This window comes from Microcaecilia unicolor, chromosome 5 (assembly GCF_901765095.1).
Source record: "Microcaecilia unicolor chromosome 5, aMicUni1.1, whole genome shotgun sequence".
NCBI classification, from domain to species: Eukaryota; Metazoa; Chordata; class Amphibia; order Gymnophiona; family Siphonopidae; genus Microcaecilia; species Microcaecilia unicolor.
In genome coordinates, this window is record NC_044035.1 from 169,201,950 (window position 1) to 169,223,015 (window position 21,066).

Here is a 21,066-nt window from a genome sequence, read left to right on the forward strand (position 1 = left end):
CATGTAGTCCCAAACATTCTGCAGGGTCTTGTGCAACATTTCATCAGCCATCAAGCTTCTGGAATCACAGGGTTAATACCCTTTTTCCATTAGGAAATAATGTCTCCTCTGAGGAGATTCTGTCATAGCAGCTCGTATGGTGAAAACTTTCCAGCCAGCCAATACAAACCTCTTATCCAATATGATGTTCGCTATTTCCAAGGGAAAAAAATAATGTAGCTCGGGAAAGCAGAGGAAGCTTGCTCTGGGTCATTCTGTAACTCTGTAATAAACTTTTATTCCAAAGATCAAATAACCTGTAGTCTCATGGCACTCTGAATGGCCTTTCTGCCACCTCTTTTCCTTTCTCTTCCCTCTTACCATACATCACAGAATTGAAGAAAATGGACAGAAGGTACTGTGCATGAAATCAAAACAGGCTGCTGTAGTTCTCATCAGTAGCTCAAAATGCTCAGCAGTAATAGCTCTCCCAAACTGAACACTCTCCATTAATTTCTTTTAAAACTTTTATTCAATAATATATAGACTTTTTCCTTTTAACTAGAATATAATAACTGTCCATCATGCCATTTATGTCCCTCCTCCCCCACTGTGGAGTTTGTGACCAGCTAACAAACAAGTTATATGCTGAGGGGGACCAGAGAGAGCAAAGATAAGGAGAGAAGGGGGAAGTAACATTAACCAACATCCGGTTGCATACCCTTCACATTTTTTCCATGCTTTCTGGGTCAGGACGAGGTCAACTGGAAGTCAAAGGCATTTTTAAAGAACCTTTTACATTCAGAAGAAAAGTTTGTATTGTTTTGGGGTTCAGTTGTGAGGCTGCTGGGTCCAGTGTAGGTCCTACATTCCTGCCCCGCCACGCACCAAGAGGATCTGTCCATCGCCCGAGATCTCTCTACGCACACTGATTTGGTTCTGGTTCTGTGAAAAACTTGTACGAACAGTATCAGACCTGGGAAAGAAAGAAAGATGGATGAGGTAAAGAAGTGAGAAATGGAGATGGAGAAAATGAAAATAAATTAACAAATCTTCGGGCAACATCTTTTACCACTTATGTTAATTGAGCAAAATTAATTTATTCCACTTGCCATTCATTCAGCATTTCTCAGGAAAGCACAAGGTGCATTCCATTAAAACTAAAAACACAACCATACAGGAAAACTGTCTACATCTACACAGATATAAAAGTTTAACTCCATAACCAAGGAACAATATCATGGGTCTCAAACAGAGAACTAACTAAAATAACTGGACTAATAAGCAAGACTCAATTTTGATTCCTGAGGGACAAAAGCATTTTCAGGACACAACTTTAAGGTAAGAGACAGGAAGAATATTGCCAAGTTAAAACTATTTTCACTGAACCTGTGGTAGTTAATAAATCCTGCTGAAAGGATACTAGATTTCTGCAGGGTTAATAAACGTGTGGTAATTTGAATCAAAAAGCAAACGAACAATCCACTTAAAACATTAGAAATCACGGATAAAACTTTGAACATTAGCATGCAGGTGAATTACAACATTCTGAATAGAAAAAAATGCAGAATAGTAGCTAGATCAGACGTGAATGAACCATTTTCAGGATGCCTTTCTTCCAGTTTCCATGCATTTTTTTTTTTTATTAACTTTAATCATTTATACAAGTTGCCAAAAAAAATCATACTTGTTGAAACATAGAGAGAAATTAACATAAAGCAATCTTGAACCTAATTCGGCTCCAAAAGGTAACAATAGCACTCTTTCTTAGACCACAATGTATGTACAGAGAAGGGGGGAGTGATTAGAAATAGAGAAACAAAAAGAAAATCCTCAAACTAAGGACAGAAATGTCCATATAGTGGCTTAACATCTGATATTACCTTGTTATATCTTTATACCATTATTCCTTATTTAAGCTTTTCCTATCAACAAAAATCTGCAATTGATTAGGATCATAGAAAATATACTTATTACCCATATATTTTACCACACATTTACAGGGATAGGCTAACAAAAATGTTGCACCCATCTCTCTCACTTTGTCCCTCAACAACAAGAACTGCCTTCTCCTCTCCTGCGTAGCTCTAGTAACATCAGGGTAGATCCATATTTTTTTTTACCATAGAATGGTTTCATTGAGTTCTTAAAATAGAGTCTCATCAAGGAGCTAAGATCTTGGTCAAATATTAAGGAGACAATTAATGTTCTGCGTGTCTCCACCTCAATAATCGATTCTTCTAGAATTGCTGTTAAATTTTGAAGATCTATTTCATTTCCCACTTGTCCAGGGACCACTTTTTTTTTAGGTAACGGCAGGTAATAAACTTTATTGCAAGGAGGAATAGCTTGTGGAGATATACCTAGATTCTCCATTAGGTATTTTTTAAATAAATCTGTTGCTGTTATTCCTGGAACTATTGGGAAATTCAGTAGCCTCAAAGTGAGTCTTCTATTGTAATTTTCTAAATTTTCTATTTTTTAATGAATCAGAAGTTTATCTTTTACCAAAGAGTCCGTTGCATTTTTTACCAATTTAATCTCCTCCTGATTTTCCAAGGAATCCGTTAATAAAGTCATCTGATTAACTATTGAAGTGGTCTCTTGTGTGGATTTATCAACAGTAGATTTTAAATCTTGAAGGACCTTCCATATTGAAACCAAAGTTATTTCCTTAGGAAAAGCTTCTTCCACGTTTTTCTCCTTACCAAAATCAAGGGATGCACTGCCAGGCTGAGGGTTTCCGTTGGCGCCTTCCGTCTCGTCCAGCCCTCCTTGCTCTCCCCTTGATTTGGCAGGGCATGGAGGTGGAATAACACCCGGGGGCGACAGCGTGATATCTAGATCCTGAATCGCCAATACTTCCGCATCAGCGTCCAATACGGGTCCCGCTCCTCCGGTCGCACAAGGTTGAGTCACCACGTAGCGCTCTAGCGTTTGCTGCACTGGAGAGGAGGTTCTGGCTGCTGGCAGTTGGCCTTTCGTTACCCCCTTTCTTTTCGTATGTGGCATCTCAGGAAACAATGATTTCAGCAACCAAGCATCCAAAAGCAGTGCGAGCGTTAACGTGCGTGTTAGATCGCCATCTTGTCACGCCCCCTTCTCCAGTTTCCATGCATTTTGGTCCCCAATGCCACTTCCTGCCCCCACTGCTATGTGACTTCAGCTACTCCTTCCCGCAGAGCCTGAGAACAACAATTTTCACTAAAGTTCAGTTGTCTGCTGCCATACCTGATAGCAGAGAGAGATAAGCAGAGGGGGAAATGTCACCATGTGTCCTTCCTTTGCCCACCTCACGGCCCTAAATAGTGTCTAGGACCACAGATTAAAGTAAACAGGCTTAGTGGAGCTATGCACTGCCCTTCTCCACAAAACAACCAAACAAAAATTGAGCTTCTGGTGTTTGCAGCCAGGAGAAATCCTGGCTATCAATGTAAATAAAAGAAAAAACAATTGAGGACAACAGGGAAGAGCTTTTGGTGCTGAAGTAAACCCCACCCTTCTCCTCAACTGAGTTCTGAGGAAGAATCCCCTAGCTCTTTTTTAAATATTTATTTTTATTATGAATCATAAGTTACAAAACAATCATGCATAACAATAATAAACACATACAAATGGCATACCGTGGCTCTTCAGTACACTACTCACACCACCAAAGAATAAACAGAAAACAGCAAATCCCTCCCCAAAAGCAAGGTACATGAATGCCAGTCCATACTACATACTAAAATTAAACATATAAAGGTATCATAAGTATATAAGTATTGCCATACTGGGACAGACCGAAGGCCCATCTAGCCCAGCATCCTGTTTCCAAGTGTCCAATCCAGGTCACAAATACCTAGCAAGATCCCAAAAAAGTACAAAACATTTTATACTGCTTATCCCAGAAATAGTGGATTTTCCCCAACTCCATTTAATAATGGTCTATGGACTTCTCTTTTAGGAAGCCGTCCAAACCTTCTTTAAACTCCGCTAAGCTAACCACCTTTACCACATTCTCTGGCAACGAATTCCAGAGTTTAATTAAACGTTGAGTGAAGACAAATTTTCTCAGATTCATTTTAAAGTTACTACATTGTAGCTTCATCGCATGCCCCCTAGTCCTAGTATTTTTGGAAAGTGTAGACAGACATTTCACATCTACCAGTTCCACTCCACTCATTATTTTATTGACCTCTATCATATCTCCCCTCAGCCGCCTTTTCTCCAAGCTGAAGAGCCCTAGCCGCTTTAGCCTTTCCTCATAGGGAAGTCGTCCCATCCCCTTTATCATTTTTGTCGCCCTTCTCTACACCTTTTCTAATTCCACTACGACCTCGGGGGGGGGGGGGGGGGGGGGGGGCGCCTTGCCCCAGGCCGGCCCAATCTCTCGGCAGCCCTGGGTGGAGATGTTGGTGCGTGTGGAGGAAGGGCTGAAGCTGCTCCTGCAACGTTCCAATGTCTCTCACTGCGTTCGTGACGTCAGAAGATGGTTACAATCCCAGTGAGACACATTCGAACGTTGAAGTAGCAAATTATTATATTACATATTGTATGCTTTATTTAGTGTTTCCTTCTTAGATAGTAATGAAATGTATTTAAAACTCTGTAAGAGCACTCCTTGCTTGTTATCCTAATTACAATAACTGACTATAAATGGAGAGTTGTCCTAGGGGTGGGCGGGTGTTGAGGAGGTGGGTGGGATGACTAAACTAGATCCTGCAGTGCCTGCTAGATTCTGTTAATGCTGTGGTACAAAGTATTTAGAACTAAGTGGAAAAGACTATGGAGATTAGTTGATAAAATTTGCTTTTCATATTTTTATTTTGCCTATAACTAACCTACAATTCCTCCTTTAAACCTCAAGCGTTAAGTTCCCAAAGCACAGAAGTGTTCACTTACCAGAAAAATGTCCTCTTCTCTCGGAACTATATATTTTGTGAGATGTGGCGACCAGAACTGAACACAATATTCAAGGTGCAGTCGCACCATGGAGCAATACAAAGGCATTATAACATCCTCATTTTTGTTTTCCATTCCATTCCTTTCCTAATAATACCTAACATTCTATTTGCTTTGCTAGCCGCACCAGCACACTGAGCAGGTTTCAACATATCAACAACGACACCTAGATCCCTTTCTTGGTCCGTGACTCCTAACGTGGAACCTTGCATGTCGTAGCTATAATTCAGGTTCTTTTTTTCCCACATGCATCACTTTGTACTTGCTCACATTAAATGCCATCTGCCATTTAGACTCCCAGTCTCGTAAGGTCCTCTTGTAATTTTTCACAATCCTCCCTCGATTTAACCATTATGAATAACTTTGTGTCGTCAGCAAATTTATTTACCTCACTAGTTACTCCCATCTCTAAATGTGTTAAAAAGCAGCGGTCCCAGCACAGACCCCTGGGGAACCCTACTAATTACCCTTCTCCATCAACAATACTGACCATTTAACCCTACTCTCTGTTGTTCTATGTTTTAACCAGTTTTTAATCCACAATAGGACACTACCTCCTATTCCACGACTCTCCAATTTCCTCTGGAGTATTTCATGAGGTACTTTGTCAAACGCCTTCTGAAAATCCAAATACACAATATCAACTGGCTCACCTTTATCCACGTTTGTTCACCCCTTCAAAGAAATGTAGTAGATTGGTGAGGCAAGATTTCCCTTCACTAAATCCACGTTGGCTTTGCCTCATTAATCCATGCTTTTGAATATGTTCTGTAATTATGTTCTTTATAATAGTCTCTACCATTTTGCCTGGCACCAACGTCAGACTCACCGGTCTATAATTTCCCGGATCTCCTCTGGAACCTTTTTAAAAAAAAAAAAAAAAATCAGCATTACATTGGCCACCCTCCAATCTTCCAGTACCACACTCGATTTTAAGGATAAATGAATTATTACTAACCATAGTTCCGCAAGTTCATTTTTCAGTTCTCTCAGTACTCTGGGATGAATACCATCCGGTCTAGATTTGCTACTCTTCAATTTGTAGAACTGCCCCATTACATCCTCCAAGTTGAGATTTCATTCAGTTTCTCCGACTCATCAACTTCGAATACCATTTCTGGCACCAGTATCTCTCCCAAATCTTCCTCGGTGAAGACCGAAGCAAAGAATTCACTTAATCTCTCCGCTATGGCTTTGTCTTCCCCGATTGCCCCTTTTACCCCTCGGTCATCTAGTGGTCCAATCAATTTTTTTGCTGGCTTCCTGCTTTTAATATACCTAAAAACTTTTTTTACTATGTGTTTTTGCCTCCAACGCAATCTTTTCTTTTTTCAAAGTCCCTCTTTGCCTTCATCATCAGTGCTTTGCATTTGACTTAACATTCCTTATGCTGTTTCTTATTATTTTTATTCGGTTCCTTCTTCCATTTTCTGAAGGATTTTCCTTTAGCTTTAATAGCTTCCTTCACCTCACTTTTTAACCATGCCGGCTGTCATTTGGGCTTCCTTCCTCCTTTTTTAATGCGTGGAATATATTTGGCCTGGGCTTCCAGGATGGTGTTTTTGAACAGCATCCACGCCTGATGTAAATTTTTTGACTCGCAGTCGCTCCTGTAAGGTTTTTTTTTCCACAGTTCTTCTGATTTTATCATAGTCTCCTTTTTAAAGTTAAACGCTAACGTATTTGATTTCCTGTGTATACTTACCTCAAAGCTTATATCAAATCCGATCATATTATGATCACTGTTATCAGCACCATTACCTCCCGCACTAGATCACGCGCTCCACTAAGGACTAGGTCTAGAATTTTTCCTTCTTTCGTTGGCTCCTGTACCAGCTCCTCCATAACGCAATCCTTGATTTTGTCAAGAAATTTTACCTCCCTAGCGTGCCCCTATGTTACATTTACCCAGTTAATATCGGGGTAATTGAAAAATCACTTATTATTATTGTGTTGCCCAGTTTGTTTGCGTCCTTAATTTCCTTTAACATTTCTACATCCATCTGCTCATACTGGCCAGGTGGACGGTAGTACACTCCTATCACTATCCTTTTCCCCTTTACACATGGAATTTCAATCCATAGCGATTCCAAGATATGTTTTTCCTGCAGAATTTTCAATTTGATTCAAGGCTCTCCATAACATACAATGCTATCTCTCCACCAATTCGATCCAACCTATCACTATGATATAATTTGTACCCCGGTATGACAGCGTCCCACTGGTTATCCTCCTTCCACCAGGTCTCAGAGATGCCTATTATATTTAATTTTTCATTTACTGCAATATATTCTAACTTCTCCATCTTATTTCTTAGGCTTCTGGCATTCACATATAAACATTTCAAACTATGTTTGTTGTTCCTACTTGATAGTATTAATTTGCAATCTTTTGTCCAATTTTTGTTTTTTTTAAATCATTTATTTATAATGTTTCAGTTTAAAAGGGTCACTTGCAAACAGTAATACAGAGATGACTGCACATTAATACAAGATAAGAAGAAAACAATCCCAACTAGATATATGGATTATATACAATCTTTCTCTTTCTTAGACCACAAAGTGAAGAAAAATAGGGAGAGCGAGATAAGACAAGGAGATAAATTAAAGAGTAAACAGAAAAGAGAAAACATGGTATTAACCTGATTATCCCCAGATATTACTCATCTAATTCATTATTCCACATTGATCATCTGGTTGGCTTCTTCAAGACCAAATACGGTGTATAGTCAATTCATTTCATTGAAAACATACTTATTGTCCTGATTTTAGTTAGAAATAATACATCTGATTACTTTCTCTCTCTTTTAAAAAACAGAAATTATTTAACAATACATATACTTAAGTCTCTAATTCAAATCCCGCTGATTAAAGCAATCCCAGTTTTCACAGGCTTCACTCCTTTCGAAATAATAATTAAGGAAATATTTCTTGTCCAATTTTTATTTAAGGACACCTGATCTACTATGGTCTCTTTTGCAACCTCACTATTGAGATACCCTATCTTCCCTGCTTTGGTGATATCTTTGAAAGATACCTTATCCCGAACCATGTGCTTTTGAACGACTGTCGGCCTTCATCCAGTTTCTAGTTTAAAAGCTGCTCTATCACCTATTTAAATGCCGATGCCAGCAACCTGGTCCCACCCCAAGGGATCAGTGGTGGACCATTACCTCTCTCCTTCCATTTACTATAAAGATCCCATACTTTAGCAAAATGAAGATGACTATATCACTGCAAGGCTATGTTTAGACATGAGATAGAAAAACAGAGAGGGGTTCACACTCTCCACAGCAATCGAACACAACAAAAAAATGGAGTGGAGAGGACCAAATATCAAGAGATCAGTCGCCACACACAAGGGTAAGATGCTCCAGAAAAACCTTTATTAGGACCCAACACGGTCCCGTGTTTTGGCTATATCAGCCTTCTTCAGGGGTCTACAAAGTTGTAAACATATAAAAACATATAAAAATTAAAAAATCATTTACATATTCATACATTTATATAATTATTGAAAAGTTTTGTTACAACATCACAGATACAATTAAAAACCAACAACACGTAACGTATATATATCTCTATCTAAAACGTTTATAAACTTTTTTTTTAATTTTTTAAAAAATTTTTAAAGGGACAATTTCTGAGAAACAAAATATCAAGATATCAGAAAGGCAATAGATAGAGTGAATATCTTAACAACAATTATATAAATAAGTTAATCCATACATATACAGTAAATCTAATATGAATCACCCACCTTATGTGTATATACACAAATTTTTTTTTTAACCAATATAATATAGTGCTTTGTTGTTGTTTTTCTTTGTTTGTTATTTAATTATGGTCCCATTATTTGCCAGTTGATATTTACTCATTATAAGTTCTTTTTGACAGGTTTTATATATTTCATTATATTTCATTTTATTTGATAGGTTTTATATAACATATTTTTACTCCTCCCACTGTTGTTTTTCTTTTTCTTAAATTTAAGTATCGCTCATATATACTTTCATATATACTTTGATATCAATATTCAAATAATAATACAAAAAGTTTTTTAATATTCATTTTATACATATATATATTTTATAAGCTTTGCGATATGTCCTTTTTACCTAAATATAATCCATTTTATTAAGTGGTTTCACAAGCGTTTTTAAATTTCTGATGTATATCCTATGTATACATGTGTGTGTGTGTATATATATATATATATATATATATATATATATATATATATATATATACATACAGCGAATGATACATACCTGTAAGCAGGTGTTCTCCGAGGACAGCAGGCTGATTGTTCTCACGACTGGGTTGACGTCCACGGCAGCCCCCACCAACCGGAACAAAAACTTCGCGGGCAGTCCCACACGCAGGGCACGCCCACCGCGCATGCGCGGCCGTCTTCCCGCCCGTGCGTGACCATTCCCGCTCAGTTGAATCACAAGCAAGGAATGAGTAAAACACAACTCCAAAGGGGAGGAGGGAGAGTAGGTGAGAACAATCAGCCTGCTGTCCTCGGAGAACACCTGCTACAGGTATGTATCATTCGCTTTCTCCGAGGACAAGCAGGCTGCTTGTTCTCACGACTGGGGTATCCCTAGCTCTCAGGCTCACTCAAAACAAGAACCCAGGTCAATTGAACCTCGCAACGGCGAGGGCATAACAGAAATTTACCTACAAAAAACAACTAACAGAGTGCAGCCTGACCAGAATAAATTTGGGTCCTGGAGGGTGGAGTTGGATTCAAACCCCAAACAGATTCTGCAGCACCGACTGCCTGAACCGACTGTCGCGTCGGGTATCCTGCTGTAGGCAGTAATGAGATGTGAATGTGTGGACCGATGACCACGTCGCAGCTTTGCAAATCTCTTCAATACTGGCTGACTTCAAGTGGGCCACCGACGCTGCCATGGCTCTAACACTATGAGCAGTGACATGACCCTAAAGAGCCAGCCCAGGCATAAGTGAAGGAAATGCAATCTGCTAGCCAATTGGAGATGGTGCGTTTCCCGACAGCGACCCCTTTCCTATTGGGGTCGAAAGAAACAAACAATTGGGCGGACTGTCTGTGGGGCTGTGTCCGCTCCAAATAGAAGGCCAACGCTCGCTTGCAGTCCAATGTGAGCAACTGACGCTCAGCAGGGCGGGTATGCAGTCTGGAAAAGAATGTTGGCAAGACAATTGACTGGTTAAGATGGAACTTCGACACCACCTTTGGCAGGAACTTAGGGTGAGTGCGGAGTACTACTCTGTTATGATGAAATTTGGTATAAGGAGCATGAGCTACCAGGGCTTGCAGCTCACTGACTCTATGAGCTGAAGTAACTGCCACCAAGAAAATGACCTTCCAGGTCAAGTACTTCAGATGGCAGGAATTCAGTGGCTCAAAAGGAGGTTTCATCAGCTGGGTGAGGACGACGTTGAGATCCCATGACACTGCAGGAGGCTTGACAGGGGGCCTTGACAAAAGCAAGCCTCTCATGAATCGAACGACTAAAGGCTCTCCAGAGATGGCTTTACCCTCTACACGAAGATGGTAAGCACTAATCGCACTAAGGTGATTCCTTACTGAGTTGGTCTTGAGGCCAGACTCTGATAAGTGCAGAAGGTATTCAAGCAGGTTGTGTGCAGGACAAGAGCGAGGTTCTAGGGCCTTGCTCTCACACCAAACGACAAACCTCCTCCACTTGAAAAAGTAACTCTTTTTAGTGGAATCCTTTCTAGAGGCAAGCAAGACGCGGGAGACACCCTCAGACAGACCCAACGAAGCAAAGTCTACGCCCTCAACATCCAGGCCGTGAGAGCCAGAGACTGAAGGTTGGGGTGCAGAAGCGCTCCGTCGTTCTGCGATATGAGAGTTGGAAAACACTCCAATCTCCACGGTTCTTCGGAGGACAACTCCAGAAGTAGAGGGAACCAGATCTGACGGGGCCAAAAAGGCGCTATCAGAATCATGGTGCCGTGGTCTTGCTTGAGCTTCAGTAAGGTCTTCCCCACCAAAGGTATGGGAGGATAAGCATACAGGAGACCGGTCCCCCAATGGAGGAGAAAGGTATCCGACGCTAGTCTGCCGTGTGCCTGTAGTCTGGAACAGAACAGAGGCAGCTTGTGGTTGGTCTGAGAGGCGAAAAGGTCCACCGAGGGAGTGCCCCACTCTCGGAAGATCTTGCGTACCACACTGGAATGGAGCGACCACTCGTGCGGTTGCATGACTCTGCTCAGTCTGTCGGCCAGACTGTTGTTTACACCTGCCAGGTATGTGGCTTGAAGAAGCATGCCGAACTGGCAGGCCCAACGCCACATCCCGACGGCTTCCTGACACAGGGGGCGAGATCCGGTGCCCCCCTGCTTGTTGACGTAATACATTGCAACCTGATTGTCTGTCCGAATTTGGATAATTTGATAGGACAGCCGATCTCTGAAGGCCTTCAGTGCGTTCCAGACCGCTTGGAGCTCCAGGAGGTTGATCTGAAGATCCTGTTCCTGGAGGGACCACAGTCCCTGGGTGTGAAGCCCATCGACATGAGCTCCCCACCCCAGGCGAGATGCATCCGTCGTCAGCACTTTCGTGGGCTGTGGAATTTGGAATGGACGTCCCAGGGTCAAATTGGTCCGAATGGTCCACCAGTGCAGCGAATTGCGACAACTGAGGGACAGGCGGATGACATCTTCTAGATTCCCGGTGGCTTGGCACCACTGGGAAGCTAGGGTCCATTGAGCAGATCTCATGTGAAGACGAGCCATGGGAGTCACATGAACTGTAGAGGCCATATGACCTAGGAGTCTCAACATCTGCCGAGCTGTGACCTGCTGAGACGCTCTGGTCTGGGAAGCGAGGGACAGGAGATTGTGGGCCCTCGCTTCGGGAAGAAAGGCCTGAGCCGTCTGTGAATTCAGCAGAGCTCCTATGAATTCCAGAGATTGGACTGGCTGGAGATGGGACTTTGGGTAATTTATCACAAACCCCAGCAGCTCCAGGAGGTGAATAGTGCACTGCATGGACCGGAGAGCCCCTGCCTCCGAGGTGCTCTTGACCAGCCAATCGTCGAGATATGGGAACACGTGCACTCCCAGCTTGCGTAGATACGCCGCGACCACCACGAGGCACTTCGTAAACACCCGTGAGGCAGAGGCGAGCCCAAAGGGCAGCACACAATACTGAAAGTGCCGTGTCCCCAGGCGGAATCTGAGATACTGTCTGTGAGCTGGCACTATCAGGATGTGGGTATATGCGTCCTTTAAATCCAGGGAGCATAGCCAATCGTCTTTCTGAATCATGGGGAGAAGGGTGCCCAAGGAAAGCATCCTGAACTTCTCTTTGACCAGGTATTTGTTCAGGCCTCTCAGGTCTAGGATGGGGCGCATCCCCCGTTTTCTTTTCCACAAGGAAGTACCTGGAATAGAATCCCTGCCCTTCCTGCCCGGGTGGTACGGGCTCGACCGCATTGGCGCTGAGAAGGGCGGAGAGTTCCTCTGGAAGTACCTGCTTGTGATGGGAGCTGAAGGATTGAGCTCCCGGTGGGCAATTTGGTGGAGTGGAGGCCAAATTCACGGCGTATCCGCACCGCACTATTTGGAGAACCCACTGGTCGGAGGTTATCAGAGGCCAACTTTGGTGAAAAGCTTTCAACCTCCCACCCCCCCGACCGGCAGGCCGTCCGGTACGGACACTTTGATGGCAGCTATGTTCCCATGGATCCAGTCAAAAGCCCGTCCCCGGCTTTTGCTGTGGAGGCGCAGGGGACTGCTTAGGCGCACGCTGTTGACGGGAACGAGCGCGCTGGGACTGTCCCTGTGCCTGAGGAGGCCTTCGGGCCGGCTGGGTGTACCTACGCTTGTTGTAGGCATAGGGCGCAGCCTGCCTGGCCCGGGAAAAATGTCCACCTGTAGAGGTGGATGCTGAAGGCACCCAGTGGGAGAGCATGTGGAGGGCAGTTTCCCGCTGGTGTAGTTGGTCCACCAACTGCTCGACCTTCTCGCCAAAAATGTTATCCCCCCAGCAAGGGACATCCGCCAAGCGTTGCTGGGTGCGGTTGTCCAGGTCAGAGGCACGCAGCCAGGAGAGTCTGCGCATCACTATACCTTGGGCCGCAGCTCGAGATGCCACATCACAGGTGTCATAGATACCCCTGGACAGGAATTTTCTACACGCCTTCAGCTGTCTGACCACCTCCTGAAAAGGTCTGGACTGCTCCGGAGGGAGCTTATCGACCAGGTCCGCCAGTTGCTTCACATTGTTCCGCATGTGAATGCTCGTGTAGAGCTGGTACGACTGGATGCGGGTCACGAGCATGGAAGATTGGTAGGCCTTCCTCCCAAACGAGTCCAGAGTGCGAGACTCCCGCCCCGGGGGCGCCGAGGCGGTATCCCTCGAACTCCGTGCCCTCTTGAGAGCAGAGTCCACGACCGCCGAGTCATGAGGCAATTGGGGCCGCATTAACTCTGGGTCAGAGTGGATTCTGTATTGGGACTCCGCTTTCTTGGGAATGGTGGGGTTAGATAATGGCTTCTGCCAGTTCTGAAGCAGTCTCTCTTTGAGGACATTGTGCAACGGTACCGTGGAAGACTCTCTAGGTGGTGATGGATAGTCGAGGACCTCGAGCATCTCAGCCCTCGGCTCATCCACAGAGACCACGGGGAAGGGAATGCATATAGACATATCCCTGACAAAGGAGGCAAAGGAGAGGCTCTCAGGGGGCGAAAGCTTCCTCTCCGGTGAAGGAGTGGGGTCGGAGGGAAGGCCCTCAGACTCCTCTGAGGATAAATATCTGGGGTCCTCCTCCTCCCCCCACGAGGCCTCTTCCTCAGTGTCGGACATGAGCTCTTTCAACTCAGACCTGAACCGGGCCCGTCTCGACTGCGAAGAACCACGCCCTCGATGGTGGCGTCGAGCGGTGGACTCCCGTGCCGGCGGGGATGAAGCTCCCTCCATCGACGGGGATTCCACCTGCGTGGCGGTCGACACCGGTACCGCAAGCGGCGTCGGAGGCCTCGGCATCGGGCTGGAGCACGCTGGCACCTCCATCAACGGCGCCGGGGGCGCAAGCACCTCCGGGGCCGGCAAGGCCTGGCGCATTAGCCCTTCCAGAATCCCTGGAAGGATGGCTCGGAGGCACTCGTCCAGGCCCGCTGTCAGGAAAGGCAGGGGGGCCGGTGTGGGTGCCGGTGCCGGCCCGCTGTCAGGAAAGGCAGGGGGGCCGGTGTGGGTGCCGGAAGCTGCTCGGGTCCAGGAGACGGTACTGAAGCACCCATGGACTGACGCGACACCTCTTTGACCGAGGGGGAACGCTCTTCTCGGCACTGCCATTTCCTTGATGTCGATTCATCTCTGGAGGCGCCGGAACTAGCAGTCCCGTGAGCTGTGGGCGACCGATGTTTCTTTCGGTGCCCATCATCGACGCTCAGTGGAAGATGAAGAGAAGGTAGAACCCCCCCGGCCTCGAGGGATCGGGTCTGACAGGGTTCGGATGGCCCTGGGTAGAGGGAGTGGCCGGGGCCGACTGCCCACGCGGCCGCTCATCCCCGCTGTCGCCGGAGGTCCGGCGGGCCAACGGTACCTGTGCTCCTGGGGTCGATGCCATCGTCGGTGTCGATTTCGTCGACATCGGTACCGGTACCGAAGACCCGGCCGTCAACACCGATGCCGTCGACGTCGAAGGGCCGGCGCAAGTTCCAAAAAGTTGGTCCCAACGAACTTGCCTCGCCACCTGTATCCACTTTCGCAATCCGAGACACAAGGTGCACGTCTTGGTATTATGCTCCGGGCCAAGGCACTGGAGGCACCAAGCGTGAGTATCGGTTTGCGAGATGTGCCGGCCGCACCGACCACACTTCTTGAATCCACTCGGGACCTTCGAGGACATTGATGGAAAAATCGCGTCGGCGAAGCCGCAACGAAGCGCCCCCGCGCTAAGACGACGAGGGGACAAACAAACTTTTTTTTTTTTGACATAAGAAAAGAAATAAAAGAAGCGCAAACGTGCACGAAAAAGAAAATTTGCGGCTAGGCCGCGATCCGGTTTCCGGGGCTGACCAGGAGAGAGAGATGGTAACACGTCTCTCCTCAGCGCGGAATCGAAAAAAACTGAGCGGGAACGGTCGCGCACGGGTTGGAAGACGGCCGAGCATGCGCGGTGGGCGTGCCCTGCATGCGGGACCGACCGCAAAGTTTTTGTTCCGGTTGGTGGGGGCTGCCGTGGACGTCAACCCAGTCGTGAGAACAAGCAGCCTGCTTGTCCTCGGAGAAATATATATACAATTTGTTTATTTACATTTTAGGCTTTTGTGATTTCAATCAGTTGACTATCTAATGCTTCATCAATCGATATACTATCGAACATCCATCAATTGGTAGGTTTCTTTTGATCCTTTTTAAAAAAATGATTTAAAAATTTAAATAAAATTATAAAACCCATGAACAGTATCTGGAGCACTATATTATATTGGTTGAAAATTTTTTTTTTTGTGTATATACACATAAGGTGGGGGATTCATATTAGATTTACTATATATGTATGGATTAACTTATTTATATAATTGTTAAGATATTCACTCTATTGCCTTTCTGATATCTTGATATTTTATTTCTCAGAAATTGTCCCTTTAAAAATTTTTAAAAATTAAAAAAAAAAATGTTTATAAAAGTTTTTAGATAGAGATATATATACGTTACGTGTTGTTTTTTTAAATTGTATCTGTGATGTTGTAACAAAATTTTTCAATAATTATATAAATATATGGTTGTGTATGAATATGTAAATGATTTGTTTTTAATTTTTATATGTTTTTATATGTTTACAACTCTGTAGACCCCTGAAGAAGGCTGATATAGCCGAAACACGGACCGTGTTGGGTCCTAATAAAGGTTTTTCTGGAGCATCTTACCCTTGTGTGTGGCGACTGATCTCTTGATATTTGGTCCTCTCCACTCCATTTTTTTGTTGTAGACATGAGATAGTCAATTTTTGTAAGACCTTGGGGAGTGGACAGCACTTCAGGTTTCTTCCAGGCTGACAGTACCAAATGACTAGCTGTAGTCACACTGATTACAAAGTTCTGAAGCCTAGCTGGAAGTCCCTGTAGGCCAATTGTGAGCAAAACACAGGTCAAAGTCTTAAATCACTGGGATACCCAGGATAGCAGATAATGCAAACATAATCCCTTGGGGCAAGTCCACCAAATATGCACAAAAGTGCTCCTGTCCCCACAAGATCACCATCACTGACCGTACCATAGATATGATGCAAGCTTACAGGTGCATAGTACTAGTGGTACAACATCCGATATGCATTCTTTATCACATTACTAGTCACAGAAACATTTAGAAAAGGTTCACCCCCATTCTTTCTGTTCAAAAGCACTCCCCTAGCAGCCCTTCCCACACTAAGATATATTTTAGGAGTCGAGCCTCCTGTAATAAGAGGGAAAGATAACCCCTCCCCTAACACTGCTCCCATGCACAGCTTTCTCGATGTGGGCAAGAGCCACTAATACAGCCCACTGTAAATCAAGTTTGCTCACCATGAAACTAGATCACTCCACTGCAGCACAGGCACAACAGCCTGATACAGTGAAGTAGCAAAAACAAAAATGGCTTAACTACTACTGAATTTTCCATTGAGGGCAGAGTCCATATAAACTTACAACTGCATACAAAAGATTCGCACTAAAAATAGAAGGCTGCCGGGGGGGGGGGGGGGGGGGGGGGGGGCGGGGGGAATGTGTCTGCTACTTCCTGAACGGATGCCTCACAATTGCTATCCTCTCCTACCTTACAAATCTGCTATATTTAACCTGCTGCACTAACAATATTTGTATATTTTGCACTAGAAGTGTTTCTCATACTGTCCAGCCATTATTATTACATTTGTACCCTGCGCTTTCCCACATAATGCAAGCTCAATGCGGCTTACATAGTAATTTGAAATACAAAGTTAATAGAATTTTAATAAAACAGTAGTAAAACAATGTAAAGTTGGGCTTAGTAGTGTATGATAAGTTGAGCTAGATAATATACGACTAGGATAAAAGAGGGTAGACAGGATAGGATAGGGTAATTTGGGAGCAAGGGTAAGGAGGGATAAAATTAAGGAGAGATGGAAAGAGAAGGATAAGTACATAAGTAATGCCACACTGGGAAAAGACCAAGGGTCCATCAAGCCCAGCATCCTGTCCACGACAGCGGCCAATCCAGGCCAAGGGCACCTGGCAAGCTTCCCAAACCTACAAACACTCTACACGTTATTCCTGGAATTGTGAATTCTTCCCAAGTCCATTTAGTAGCAAGTTTATGGACTTGTCCTTTAGGAAACCGTCTAACCCTTTTTAAACTCCGCCAAACTAACCGCCTTCACCACGTTCTCTGGCAATGAATTCCAGAGCTTAATTACACGTTGGGTGAAGAAAAAAAGTTTCTCCGATTTGTTTTAAATTTACTACACTGTAGTTTCATCGCATGCCCCCTAGTCCTAGTATTTTTGGAAAGCATGAACAGACGCTTCACATCCACCTGTTCCACTCCACTCATTATTTTATATACCTCTATCATGTCTCCCCTCAGCCGTCTCTTCTCCAAGCTGAAAAGCCCTAGCCTCCTTAGCCTTTCCTCATAGGGAAGTCGTCCCATCCCCCCTATCATTTTAGTTGCCCTTCGCTGCACCTTTTCCAATTCCACTATATCTTTCTTGAGATGCGGCGGCCAGAATTGAACACAATACTCAAGTTGCGGTCGCACCATGGAGCGATATAATGGCATTATAACATCCTCACACCTGTTATCCATACCTTTCCTAATAATACACAACATTCTATTCGCTTTCCGAGCCGCAGCAGCACACTGAGCAGAAGGTTTCAGTGTATTATCGACGACGACACCCAGATCCCTTTCTTGGTCCATAGCTCCTAACGTGGAACCTTGCATGACAGCTATAATTCGGGTTCTTTTTTCCCACATGCATCACCTTGCACTTGCTCACAGTAAACGTCATCTGCCATTTAGCCGCCCAGTCTCCCAAGGTCCTTCTGTAATTTTTCACAATCCTGTCGCGAGTTAACGACTTTGAATAACTTTGTGTCATCAGCAAATTTAATTACCTCGCTAGTTACTCCCATCTCTAAATCATTTATAAATATATTAAAAAGCAGCGGTCCTAGCACAGACCCCTGAGGAACCCCACTAACTACCCTTCTCCATTGTGAATACTGACCATTTAACCCCACTCTCTGTTTCCTATCCTTCAACAGGTTTTTAATCCACAATAGGAATTTTCCTCCTATCCCATGACCCTCCAATTTCCTCTTTAGCCTTTCATGAGGTACCTTGTCAAATGCCTTTTGAAAATCCAGATACACAATATCAACCGGCTCCCCTTTGTCCACATGTTTGTTTACTCCTTCAAAGAATTGTAGTAAATTGGTCAGGTTGGTATTTAAGTCAGAACAGAATTGGGGGTGGAAGTTGGCAAGATTAGGTTGGGGCATTTGGGTAGGCTTGCTTAAAGAGATAAGCCATCCTTGCAAGGGCTTTGTTGGAGAGTGGTTGGTAGAGATTGGTGGAATGCCGATCAACAGGGCCGCCAAGGGGGGGGGGGGGGGCAAAATTCCCAAGGAGGGCCCGGTGCTGGGGTCTCTCTCTCCCCTACTCCTGACGGGACCCGGGTGATCGTGTCCCAACAGTAGCAGGAGAAAGAAAACTCTGGTGCCGGGCCCCCCTTGGAGGCTGGGGAGGACCAAGAGGAGCAGACACAGCAGGACCTCTGGCTTGGCTGGTGGGGGCCCCCCCAGAGGAAGAGATCTTCCTCCAGCGCTGCTCTTCACTCTGCCGCTTTGCCTGCCAAACGGCTGCTTTTCTCCTCAGTATACGCATGCTTGGTTTTGAAACTGAGCTTAAGTGGTTTAAGTTCTCAGTGGACTACTAAGTGCCATACTAGAGTATTGACAGAGAACCTCCCTGAAATCTTCCTCGGTAATTTGTGATCTTAAGGGTAACAAACTTCCATCTTTATACTGGTGATAGAGCACAGTTTACCACATTTTCATAGTGAATTTGATGTACACAATCTAGACAGGTTCTTGTACATTTCAAATAATTTATATCCAAAGGCTCTCTTTTATTCAGTCAATCTGTGCTACAAAATTTTTCTCCTCTTACCACTGGCCATAATGGTTTTATTCAGCATTAACTGGAATTTAGTTTCATATGCAACCCTCTTGGGACTTGATATACCACTTTTCTGTGCTATTTTGCAACTACATTCAAAGCGGTTTACATATATACAGGTACTTTTTTGTACCTGGAGCAATGGAGGGTTAAGTGACTTGCCCACAGTCACAAGGCGCTGCAGTGGAAATTGAACCCAGTTCCCCAGGAACTGTTCTTCCTGGTATCCATTTGGGTAGTGTTAGGTCTGGCTATAAATTGATTTTTGTAATTTGCTAGGTCTTGGAAAAAAAGTAAGTCATAAGTTGGGCACTCCATCTGGGTGTTAATATGGTTTCCAATTCTTTTGTTGTTCTTTCAGACCATTTCATAGTTTTGGCGTTTGCCTTATTCAAAATTCCCTCATATGCTGGGTAGTTATTCTGTTTTACCATCGTGCTCTACTAGGTCCTCATCTAGATTTCTCCAAACATTTTAGCCTTAGTTGGTGGTATTTTTACTATACTAATGCTCTTCACAAATTTTGGGTTACTCTAAATGTTATTTTTTCTTATCTCTGCATGTTTTGTACTTCTGCTGCTATATTGAATCTATTAATAGACTGCAGACATTTAAGGATCATTATCTGTTGATGTACCATGTTTCAGCCCAATTGTTTGATCTTTCTCATTACCTTTTGTGATCTTCAACCTTTGAGGTACCCAATTATCAGCGATATTTTTTCATGCAGTGATTTTTCTTTTGATGTACTTTTCAATAGAGGAGTCCCCAACTCCCCTCCATGCACCTGTCCGCTCTGTGATGCGGGTTCCGTACGAAAAATGGCCGCCGAGAGGCAGGGGGAGATTGCGTTTCGTGGAGTGTCAGTGCTCCGCCCTCGTCATCACGTTGTGACGCAAGGGCGGGGCAACAGTCATGGGCAAAAAGGATCTCTCGATGCCTCACACTTCCGGTTGAGGCTTCATTTAGAACGTTGGGGTTGTGAATTATGTGCGGATGGGGCGTGGCTGACAGCGGGTCTATGAGTGACAGTGAGTGGTGCATGAGTGAGTGTTGCTGACAGTGCAGGGCTTCAGTGTTTCCCTCCCACAGAGTGAACTTCAGAATGTTGCAGGTGAGAATTATTTATATAGATATTTTTAAGTTAACTTGTCATCAGCACAGGTTCATGTGACATTCAATTCTATGGGCCTGGCCACAAATTTATAGTTTTAAAATTAATAGCTTGTACATATCAGTTATCCATCCTGCTGCCCTGTTCCAGGAGGAATCCTGGGCCCTTAACACACTAAGGGCTCCTTTCACTAAGCAGTGGTAAGCTCAATGCGTGCTTATTGCTCGCTATACAGGAAGCAACACTGGGCTACCGCAGCAGCCCGGTGGTACTTCCCAACCCTTGCGTTCCATCATTTCTGGCACCACAGATGTACTGTTAGTGTTGGTTCTGCTAATTACCCGTAGTCTTCCAGTCCTCATCGTGCTGCTGTCATGTTGCTGGAAAGTACTGCATTATCTGGACTGGACTGAGACTGCTCCTTCACTATGGGGTCTGCAACAGAAAAACAGAAGTGAAACCACCACCACTGAGTAGTTATTTTCCATCCAGCCAAACTTTTACAGCTCTGCAATAAATCTGGCTCAGAACATGTCACCCTTTGTCTGTCTGTAGCCATAGCTGTAAACCTCGGCATTTAGTTCAGTTGGCTCTCCAAAATACTTCAACTGCAACTCAACTTGCTTCTTTCAGTCCTAATGCCTAACATTCCTCATCCTCAATCATCCACACCCTCTCCCCAGACATTACAAGTTCATGAAACAGTGGCATAGCCACAGGTGGGCCTGGGTGGATTTAGGGCTCAGGCCCACCCATCAGTTTAGCAGTAGCTGGTGGGGATCCCAAGCGCTGCCAGCTGAAGACTTCCCCCTGATGGTAACAAAAACGCTACTCTCCATGATACTGGCACCTGCACATGC

The 21,066-nt window shown here is 44.5% G+C and overlaps 1 protein-coding gene across 1 annotated transcript in view; it reads right to left on the bottom strand.

The window, feature by feature from the left end:
• Window positions 1-492: 492 nt before the first annotated feature.
• CSNK2A2 (casein kinase 2 alpha 2) overlaps window positions 493-21,066 on the bottom strand; it is a 244,649-nt gene continuing 224,075 nt past the window's right edge. Inside the window, exons 11-12 of the mRNA XM_030203585.1 lie at window positions 20,548-20,641; window positions 493-955 (exon numbers count right to left, since the gene is read on the bottom strand). Coding sequence (XP_030059445.1) covers window positions 20,565-20,641 — 77 coding nt within the window. The 3' untranslated portion in view covers window positions 493-955; window positions 20,548-20,564. The remainder of the gene's footprint in view (window positions 956-20,547; window positions 20,642-21,066) is intronic.